This window comes from Mus musculus, chromosome 11 (genome assembly GCF_000001635.26).
Source record: "Mus musculus strain C57BL/6J chromosome 11, GRCm38.p6 C57BL/6J".
Lineage (NCBI taxonomy): Eukaryota > Metazoa > Chordata > Mammalia > Rodentia > Muridae > Mus > Mus musculus.
The window spans coordinates 115,439,332-115,450,160 of NC_000077.6; the positions used below are offsets into that span (position 1 = coordinate 115,439,332).

The 10,829-nt window shown below is 51.7% G+C and overlaps 1 protein-coding gene and 1 non-coding gene across 2 annotated transcripts; one reads left to right on the forward strand and one right to left on the reverse strand.

Annotated features, from left to right (window-relative positions):
* Positions 1 to 1,213: 1,213 nt before the first annotated feature.
* On the forward strand, positions 1,214 to 8,937 carry Trim80 (tripartite motif-containing 80). Its single transcript, NM_001033775.3, has 8 exons — positions 1,214 to 1,275; positions 1,376 to 1,419; positions 1,750 to 2,414; positions 5,685 to 5,780; positions 5,980 to 6,213; positions 7,075 to 7,237; positions 7,427 to 7,489; positions 8,333 to 8,937. Exons 1-8 carry the CDS (start codon positions 1,223 to 1,225, stop codon positions 8,887 to 8,889), a joined length of 1,875 nt encoding a protein of 624 aa, NP_001028947.1. The 5' UTR covers positions 1,214 to 1,222; the 3' UTR covers positions 8,890 to 8,937.
* Mir3968 (microRNA 3968) lies at positions 8,630 to 8,729 on the reverse strand. Its single transcript, NR_039549.1, has one exon. It is a non-coding gene; the product is annotated as a microRNA 3968 (primary transcript).
* Positions 8,938 to 10,829: the final 1,892 nt, after the last annotated feature.

The following is a 10,829-nucleotide window of genomic DNA, read 5'->3' on the forward strand; positions in this document are numbered from 1 at the left end:
TAAAAAAGAAAAAGAGAAAAGGAACTCCATTACTCTCACACAAGCTTTCCACAAAGAGCTTGCAGCAGACACTGTAGTCAGTGGAAGATGCCTCCTCCGATCCCCACAACAAGATCAAGAGGAGGAGTCAGGCTAGTCTTTTGAAGCAGATTGACCTGACAGCCTGAAGCTTTTTAGAAGCTTTTTTCTGTGGGGTTCAGAAGGACAGGAAGTAAGCCACAAGCCACTAAATCAGAGCAATGGTGACTCACCAGCTTCCCAATCCCTGACTTCTCTTTCTAAGGGTTAGAAACAAAGTAACAGCAACAGATAGAATCTCCCAAAAGACTATGCTCTGGGCTACCCTGGGGATGTAACTCAGCGGTACAGCGTTTGCCTCCTGTGTGTAAGGCCCTGGCTTTGATCACCTGCATGGAGAAGGAGGAGGAGGAAGAGAAGGAAAGGGAAATACTGGAGAGATGGATTAAGAGCATTTGGTGTGCTGGGCCGTAGTGCCGCACGCCTCTAAGCTCAGCACTTGGGAGGCAGAGGCAGGCGGATTTCTGAGTTCGAGGCCAGCCCGGTCTACAGAGTGAGTTCCAGGACAGCCAGGGCTACACAGAGAAACCCTGTCTCGACCAAAAACAAAAACAAAAACAAAAACAAAACAAAACAAACAAACAAAAAAAAGCATTTGATGCTTTTGCAAAGGACCTAGGTTCCAGTCCAAACACTCACACAGGGACTCATAGCCATCTGTAACTCCAGCTCCAGGGGATCTGATGCCATCTTCTGGCCTCCTCAGGAACTGCATGCACGTGGTGCACATACTCTAATGGACAGACAAAACATGCATAGTAGAAATAAATAGATCTTTGAAGAAAAGGAGAGGAGGAGGAGGAAGAATACCAGAATGATGTATGATGCTTGGGTCATTAGTTAGCCCAGATCTTCCTGCTGCTCATTGGCCGTTTTCCCTCTCTGGTCAGAAATATGAACATCAATTGTAAGCGGCCCTAGGTGCTAGCAGCTTCTCAGCCGCGAGAGACATAGATGCTGGAGGTGAGAACCCATACATGGAGGAGTAGAGTGTGTTGGTACTGCATAGCACTGTAGTCTGCCCCATGGGACACCTGTGTCCTGATGACATCACAGGCAGGATGCAGGGACTGGCCGCACCTGAATTATGACATCAGCAAAACTTGCCTTATCCTCAAGGAAAGGGCATCTGGACAGAGAGACCATGAAACAGCGGCCACAGAGAAAGGAGAGAAGACGGCAATCATCGGTCCACAGGTAGGCACAAGAGGATGCGGGACGCCCTCAGAGCTGGTGAGGGAGGCTGCCGTAGGTCCTGGTACCTGAGTCTCTGTGGGTCTTTTCCTTCTTGGCACAGGGCAACAAAATATCTGGCTCTCATGGACATGCAGAAGATCTCAAGTGAGTTCAAGCTCCTGACCTTCCCTCCTAAGTGCCAAGGGAGTGGCCTCTCCCCCAGAGCATCTTGTCCTTCCTTCTGCCTTTCACCACCTCCCCCACAACTGGGGCTGAGACCAGGAAGTAAGATGCTCAGTGCCCACCCACATGGGGGTTGGCTGCCTATGCAGTCCTGGTTCCCTATGGTCAGACATCTGCTTCCAAAAGAAAGATGTAAAAAGGAGTATGCCTATGACATAAAGAACATGCCCCTGATGTGCAAGACCATGTCCCTGGGGTAAAGGGCCATGCCCTGGCCCCCTGCCATGCCCGGATTTTTCTCTGTCTTCTCAGGATCAGCCCAGGACAAACCCCCCTCACAGCTCTCTTCCCAGCCCTCCAGAACCCCGCTCCATCTCCTGATGGGCAGCAACAGCAGTCAGCACATGTTGGAAGACCAAGTCCTCTGTCCCATTTGCCTGGAGGTGTTCTGCAACCCAGTCACTACCGCCTGCGGCCATAACTTCTGTATGACTTGCCTTCAGAATTTCTGGGACCACCAGGCTGCCATTGGAGAGACTTACTATTGCCCCCAGTGCAGAGAGGCCTTCTCCAGCAGGCCCCGCCTCTGCAAGAACGTCATCCTCGGGGAGATGGTGGCTTGCTTCACCCAGGCCAAGAGCCAGACCTCAGGGTCCTTGTGGGGCCTGGCTGGCCCCACAGATGTGCCCTGTGACTTTTGCTCTCCGCAGAAGCTGAGGGCAGCCAAGTCATGCCTGCAGTGTGTGGCTTCCTTGTGTGAGAAACATCTGCGCAGCCACTTTGAGGACCAGCTGTTCCAGGACCACCAGCTGTTGGACCCAGTGTGGGACCTCACGAACCGCTTGTGCCGCAAGCATCGCAAGCTCCGGCAGCTGTATTGCCGCACGGAGGGCAGCTGCGTGTGCGGAGCCTGCCTATTGGAGGAGCACAAGAACCATGACACCACCCCCCTGGAGGATGAACGGGCCCGCAAAGAGGTGAGGTGGGCTGAGGAAAGGGCGTGCTCCAGGCTCTGAGAATCTGTCACATTTCGGGGGGTGGGGATGAACACAGCTGAAGCCAGGTTTTTCTGGCACCTAATATGGAAAGGCAGGAGTTTGAGAGGAGAACCTGTCTGAAAAGATGCTTAGGCAGGGCCGGCGAGATAAATGGATGCTTTCTACCCTAAGTTCCATCCTCAGAATCTACATTTAAGTGGAAGGAAAGTGGGGCGTGGTGACGCGCGCGTCTTTAATCCCAGCCTGTGGAAAGCAGAAGCAGATGGTTGTGAGTTTGAGGCCAGCCTTGGCTATGTAGTGAGTTTCAGGATAGTCAGAGCTGCATAGCGAGCTTTTAAGATTTATTTTTTTTATGTATATGAGAGTACACTGTAGCTGTACAGATGGTTGTGAGCCATCATATGGTTGCTGGAAATTGAACTCAAGACCTTCAGAAGAGCAGTCAATGCTCTTAATCACTGAGCCATCTCTCCAGGCCGAGACCCAACTCCTCAAAGCTGTCTATTGGTGCCCACACGCCCCTACAATAATAATACTTTTTTGAAGTTAGGCAGCTGCTAGCGTGATGGGTTATGTTATGGCACAAGAAAGCATTGGTAAGTTAATAAGGAAGGCTGCAGAACTGCTGGTCAGAAGTCTCTATGAATAGTGAATGATGTGTTGTTATGGGTAGGAAAGATTGTTTACAAGTCTCCCTTAGAGATGCATCCAGGAAACACCTGTGCAGGACGCACCTGCGCCTTTCTCCTCCCAAGAAGCCGCAGAAGACAGTAGCTGGAGAGATGGCTCAGCAGCTAGGAGCACAAACCAGAGGACCCCGGCTTTGACTCCCACCACCCACATGTTAGCTCACAACTGTAACTCCAGTTCCCTGGGAGTATGCAAAACATCCATACACATAAAATAAGAGACAAAAAAAAATTTTGTTTTGTTTTGTTTTTTTTTTTCGAGACAGGGTTCCTCTGTGTAGCCCTGGCTGTCCTGGAACTCACTCTGTAGACCAGGCTGGCCTCAATCTCAGAAATTCACCTGCCTCTGCCTCCCAAGTGCTAAGATTAAAGGCGTGCGCCACCACTGCCGGGCTGCTTTCTAATTTTTAAATTCCTTTTCTTGGTTTTGTTTAAAACAGTCCTCCCTGCCCATCACCATGTGTAGCTCACCACAGTCCTTCACAACCCTTCATTAAGCATCGCTCCCGGATCCAAGCGCTTGTGTGGCAGGCCTCAGAGGAAGGCATGGCTTCTGAGAAATTAGCCTCAATGGTTGTATAGCAACAGGTTATTATGAAAACAAAAAGAAGCATTCTTTTAAAATAGGATTTCCAGGCTATCTAGGCTTAAACATAATGTGCATGCCCCTGTAGTGAGTCTGTTTCCAACATTTGGGACGCGAAGCAGGGAGATGGCTTTGGGTTCAAGCCTAGCCTGGTCTACATAGCTAGTTTCAAGCTGAAGGGCTACATAGCGGACCCTCATTTCAAAAACAGGACAAGGGCCTGGAGAATGGCTCGGTCATTAAGAAACCTGGGTTCAGTTATGTGGCTCACAACTCTAGCCGTAAGGGATCCAAAACACTTTTCTGGTCTCCACCGGCACGCACAGGGTACACAGACATTACATCTAGGCAAAGACATTAAAAAAAAAATTACAATAAAATAAAACAAAGCCAAAACTGGGCATAGTGGTATGTGCCTGGAGCATTAGCAGTAAATAGCTTAGGCAAGAGGACCCCAAGTTCAAGGTCATCTCGGCTACATAAACTTGCTCCTCCTTCCCCCCACATTAAAAACAAACAAACAAACAAACAAACAGGTTTAGGAGGTTGCTCAGTAAGTAAAGTGCTTGATTCTATGGCACAAGAACCTGAGTTTAACCCCCAAGTTAAAACAGCCAGCCAGGCTGGGCGGTGGTGGTGCACGCCTTTGATCCCAGCACTCGGGAGGCAGAGGCAAGCGGATTTCAGAGTTTGAGGCCAGCCTGGTCTACAAAGTGAGTTTCAGGACAGCCAGGGCTACACAGAGAAACCCTGTCTCGAAAAAACAGAACAAAACAAAACAACCCAGCCAGCCAGGCACCGTGCTTGCACACTCTAATCCTGGCACTGGGGAGGTAGAGCCAAGAGGATCCCCGGGACTTGCTGCCAGCCTAGTCTAGCGGAAGCAGTGAGTTCTAGGTTCAGTGAGAGAGCCTGTCTCAGAAAATAAGGAAGAGAGAGCTGGAGAGATGGCTCAGAAGTTAAAAAGCACTGTTCCTGCAGAGGGTCTGGACTCAGTTCCTAGCACCACTTCTGTAACTCCAGTTCCAGGAGATCTGAACCAGGCACACATGTGTGCATCTACATACATACAGGCAAAACATACACTATATATATATATGTATATTCATACCCACATACATTTTCAAGACAAGGTTTTTGGTGTAGCCCTGGCTGTCCTGAAACTCACCCTGTAGTCTAGGCTGGTCTCGAACTCACAGAGATCCACTTGCTTCTACCTCCCGAGTGCTGGCATTAAAGGTGTGTGCCCCACTGCCTGGCTGAGCTCATTATATTTCAGTTAGTCCATCAAGTACATTAGATAACCTTGCTATCCTGATTCCTAGGAAAGAGGAGCCAGAATCTCAGGCAGTGACAGAACAAAACAGCCAGGCATAATGGCACACACCTTTAATCCCAGCACTTGGGATGCAGAGGCAGGCAGATCTCTGAGTTAGAGGCCAGCCTGGTCTACAAAGCCAGTTCCAGGCTAGCCAGGAATGTTCCACAGAGAAACAGTGTCTCAAAAAAAGAAAGAAAGAAAGGAAGAAAGGAAGAAAGGAAGAAAGGAAGAAAGGAAGAAAAAGGAAGAAAGGAAGAAAGGGAAAGGGAAAGGGAAAGGGAAAGGGAAAGGGAAAGGGAAAGGGAAAGGAAGGGAAAGGAAAGGAAAGGGGCTGGAGAGATGGCTCAGCAGTTAAGAGCACTGACTGCTCTTATAGAGGTCCTGAGTTCAATTCCAAGCAAGGACATGGTGGCTCACAACCATCTGTAATGGGATCTGATGCCCTCTTCTGGTGTCTGAAGACAGCTACAGTGTATTCATATAAATTAAATAAATCTTTAAAAAGAAAAGAAGGAAAAGAAAAGACAAAAGGAGATACACTTGCTCTTCTACCCTGGTCTTGGGTTCACTAAAGCCTGTGAATTGGCAGTCAGATCTCTCCAAACCACCCTCTGAGTCAGGGCGCTCACTCACTTCTGCCCCGCCCCTTCCAGGTGGAAGTTCGGAAGATTCAGGCCAATGTGGAGAACCAGATGCTGATCATTGCCTCTGACAGTCAGAAACACCAGGGACGAGTGAGTTTTCTCTCGGTAAGGCGAGCTACCACTGCCTCCACCCAGGCTTATCCCGGCATCTTCCACGGGGCCCCTGGGACCTCCCAGAAGCCACGGGATTACGGGGAGGAAGAGCAGTGGGCAGAAACAGGATGCTTGAGATATCTTTGGACCAGTATAGTGGAGTACAGGAGTAGGGTCCAGGGATGCCTCCCTCCCTGCACATCTACCTCAGAAACTGATTCAGACCATGCGAGACGAGGTGGACACCTGCTTCTCAGAGATCCTCCATGAGATTAAACAGCTGCAGATGAAGGTCTTGGATTTTGTGGAGAAGGAGGAGGCGGCCGCCCTAGGAAAGCTGGGCAACTCTATCCAGCAAAGCCACAACCGGCTGCTCAAGTTGGAGGGGGACAGCGTCTGGCTCCACAGCCTGCTCGCCAACAGGAGTGATGAGCAATTCCTACAGGCAAGAGCCCCCCTCCAGAGAGAGAAAAAGAGATGTACCAGGCCTGGGACAAAGAAATCAGGGCCTGCATCACCTTGCCCACTCTCCAACTGAGAGCCCCAGTTAGACTCTCATCGGCACCTGCTGCTTTTTTTGTACTGCCTGCAGAGATCAGCTATCCCTTCTTTTTCCTCAGGAAAGGATGGAGCAGTGCCCTGGGATTCTGAGTGTGTAATTCAGTCTCCCCCCCAAACCACAGGCAGGAGTGAGGCAAAGGCAGTCTATGTGTTGAAACCTATATTCCTCTTCAGCCATGTTCCTGGTGCTACTGAAGGGTGGGGGTGGGAAGCCAAGGCACAGTGGCTGACCAGAAAATGGCAGTGACTTTCTCTATGCCCAGGGACCTCCTACCACCGACCTCCTTACTTCAACTGCCCTTATACCCCTAGACAGATTTCCTTTTTTTTTTTTTTTTTTTTTGGTTTTCCAAGACAGGGTTTCTCTGTGTAGCCCTGACTGTCCTGGAACTCTGTAGACCAGGCTGGCCTCGAACTCAGAAATCCACCTGCCTCCCAAGTGCTGGGATTAAAGTTGTGCACCACCACACCTGGCTCCCTGGGCCAATTGCTTACCTCTCTGGACAACAGGATGGACTTAGCAATGACCTTTATGATTAAAGGCTCGACTCAAACCCTCCTGTTGTTTTCTAAAGCAGCCAGGCTACCATTGGAACCCTAACCTAAGCTATCCAAACAACTAGGAGAGAAATGCTCACATCTGAAAATGGGATTTTTCCTTCCCCTTGCCCATGGAGGTGGGTGCCCCTGGCAGGTGCCTGACCCCCGGCTAAGGGGTTACTAGCTGCCCATCTCTGCATACCAGGAGTTCCCCAAACTGAAGCACTTCCCTGCCTGCGTGGAACCCTTGCTAGGCACCAACTGTGAGGAGACACAGAGCTTCCTTCAGCTGCCAGAGACCCTGTCGCAGCTCCGGATCAGGCTGATGGACATAGGGCTTAGCTTTATCAACCAGCTTCTCTTGAAGGGTCAGTCTCTGCGAGGTCTGGAGTCTGTAACTTGGGAGTGGGCCCTCCTCACCTCTAGTGGTTGTGGCGCCCCACCTGCCTGTGTACCACCCTTCCCAGGTCACATGGGCTCCGGGATGGGCCAAGCCTCTGTCTGGAAGGAGGCTGGGCTGTAAGAGTGGCCTCAGCAAAGCTTGTCCATCCCTCCAGGAATCAGGATGAGCTCCTATGAGGTGCTGCCCGGAACTGTGGAGAGAAAGACACTGCTCCAGAGTGAGTTCTCAAACCAGAGGCCAACCCTGGGGGAGGAGAGGAGGGAGGAAGCCTAGGTGTCTGGACTTCCTGCCTCCCCTGCATTCTGGCCTCCAGGGCACTACTTATTCACTTTCCTGGTCTCTCACTGCAGACTGGGGACCCCAGAGAGACTTAGCCTGGGTTCCAGAGGCTGTTAGGGAGAGGGGGAGCCCCCTGTCCCTTCCTACTTCAGAGACGGCTCTTCCATGGCTCTCAGGACCTTGGGTGCAGTAGCTTTTGCCCTTATCTGGATGACTGCCAACTTCCGCAGTTAGCCCTCTCCCTGGCCTTGGCTCTAGGACCAGTTCCCAAGGCTTCGGAGATACTGAGAGTCAGATGTGGAACATTTTTGACCTCTGGTTCACCTCAGCCAGGAACCCTTCACTCTCCCCAAGTCTCATTCAAACTTGTCCTGAATAAATAAGAAAGGTGATTGATTGTGTTAGGATCTGGGGGGAAGGAGGAAGGGGTCCCCTATTCCCCAGCCCTTCCACAAAAGTCCAGGCTGTCTGGTGCAGCCCTGCCAGGGCTCCGCTATTTTAAGAAGTAGGTAGAGCCAGGTGTGGTAATCTAGCAATTGAGAGGCTGAGACTGGATGGTTGCCACAAGTTCAAGGTCAGCCTAGGTTAACCTGGGCTCAACAAAAATAAAGTCAATGAAAATAAACCAGTAGGTACAGAGGATACATATGGCTTCTAAGAACCTGGGGTAGAAGCATCCAGTGAGATCTTTGCAAACATCGTTGCAAAAACCTGCTCTTAGCCAGCGCCCTGCTCTAGGAACAATGACCCTGGCTCCCTTGTGCCTCTTCTCCAACCCCAGATTACTGCAACCTGAACTTTGACCCCTGCACGGCCAGCGAAGAGCTGTTCTTGTTCAAGGAAACACACTCGGTGTTGAACTTGGGCATCCTTCTGGAGCCCTCGACCACCAACAGCCCGTTACCGGGCTTCAAGCAGTGGCCCCAGGTTCTGTGCTGCCCAGGCCTGTCCGAAGGCTGTCACTACTGGGAGGCTGAGGTGTCCAACTCGTGGATGTGCCTGGGAGTCACCTACCGTCGCAGCCCTCCGCTGAGCGGTCGCCCCCGTCGCAACATCGTCTACCTGCTGGGCCGCAACCCCTACTCATGGTGTCTGGAGTGGGATTCGCTCAAGTTCTCTGTGTGGCACAACAACACACAGACGGTGCTACACGGATCCTACCACCACACGCTCGGCGTGGCGCTGGACTTCAGGACTGGCTGCCTGTCCTTCTACAGCGTGGCGGGCGACGTGAACCTCCTCTACCGCTTCCTCACCTCCTTCCTCGAACCCCTGTACCCCGCGGTCATGGTCAGCAGTGGAGCCTCGCTCACACTCAAGCAGTATCCTGAGGCATAGGTAGCGCCCGCCGGCCCAGGCTTGCTGCCAATAAAGTTAGACTCTATGTACTGCTGTGCAGGGGTCAAAGTTCAGTTTGCAGTAATCTGGGGTTGGGGATAGAGGCACAAGGGTGCCAGGGTCATTGTTCCCAGGGCAGAAGTGCGGAGGGGGTGGCTCTCAGCATGGTCCCATGCGTTAAGAATGAAAGTCGGTGGCCCACCTGCTTCCAAACCCTATGTCTGAATCCATCTGCCGCACCTGCCTAGAAATTCCTGATAGTGACCTTCTCCGTGACACTGGAAGGGTTCTAAAACAGACTGAAGGTCTCCTGGGGATGGGGAAAGCCCATGTCTTTCAGAGACCAAAATCCTGCTTTAAATACCACCCCTTCCCCGACCCCATCGGCAACCCTTGCTTCTCAGGCCCATCCCTGTCACTTCTTCAGACTGGGCAAGGCTTGAGTCAAGCCGACTTCTCTCTCCAGGTGGCCATTCTGTGAAGTCACACTGGACAGACAGGAGGGTTGGCAGAGTTCTCTAGCTTATCTGAGGACTGCAAAGTTGGGGCTGAGGAACTCAGCCCTGCCTCAGATCCAAGACTGGTGGGCTGAGGTCCAGGTTAATTAGAGGTGGTAGGCAGAACAGCTAGCCTCAGTAAAGTGTCTAGCTCGGCGTTTTGCATCGTGGAAGGCTATGGATGCCTCATGGGTAAACAATGCCTTCTACCCTCATCTGTATGGTTTGTATAAGTGATTCCCTGCCTTCAGTGTTGAACTCACTCCACTCATGGGAACGGGTATGGAGCAGGGGGAGGGGAGATGCTGGAACACCCAGGCCTTTATAATCTCATTTGCCCAGTGTGGGTCCTGGAAGTCTGTATTTCAGCTTCGTCCCTGACCAGGCCCGGGCCCCTGCTTGAAGCCCTGCCCACCCTCAAGCCAGGGGTTCCTGTCCAGTGGGAAAATATTCTGAATTTCCAGACTCAGCCGGCCACAGTTCCTGTGGGTTTAAAGCAGGGCCCCAGCCAAGTTAATAATCCACAAACTGATAAAGGTCACAGGAGAGAAAGCCCCTAGGGCAAGGCAGCTGGCAGCCAGACTAGGAGGTTCCCCACCGCGAGGGCACTTGGGAACTCGACCCCTGCCCTGCCCGTTCCTGGAGAAATTAGTAACCCTGTTTTCTCCTTGAGGTACTCCTGTTGGGGTAGGGAGAGCAATGCCGCCGTACTTTGAAGATCTCCTGAGGTGCCCTCTGAGCAGACCCTGGCTGTGACCCTAGGGTCTTCTGAGGACAGCTCTGCATTGATTTCCCATGGGCTTCTGTTCCTGTAGGGGACAAGGCTATGAAACTCTTTCCTGACACTGGGGAGAGAGCCTTTTCTTCTTCCTAAGACCTCACACCTGACTCTTCTGGGTCAAGAAGAGAGCCAGCTTGGAGGGGCGGGGGAGGTCATCCCTGTAACTCTGTCATTCAGGAGGCTGACGCAGGAGAGTGGCTGCAAGCTCTAGAGGCAGGTCTGGGCTACATAATACCCTCCAAAAAGGCAGGGTAGGGTAGGGAAGGGCTGGGAGCCAGGCCTTGGTACCACATGGAGTAATCCCAGGGCTCTAGACCGTAGGAAAGCCAAAGTCATCAATGACACAGCAAGTTCAAGGAACGAAAGGAAATGAAACAAGCGTAAAGGGACGAGAGGAGGGCTAAGTGTCCTTCACAGCTGTGCTGAGGGCAGGGACAGCGAAGGCAGTATCTGTGCAACCCGCATAGAGAGTGGGATAACAAAGTCTTCCCCTCTAGGGAGCTGACCAACTGCATTGCCAACCCTGCCGGCTCCCCAGGACATAGAGCTAGCAACAGGATGGTGCGGGACAGACCATGGTGTCCTGACATCCAAAGATACAAGGGTGTTATTTTCTTAAACCGTTGCTCTTTCTGTTGGGACTCCTTAGGAGTATCACAGGT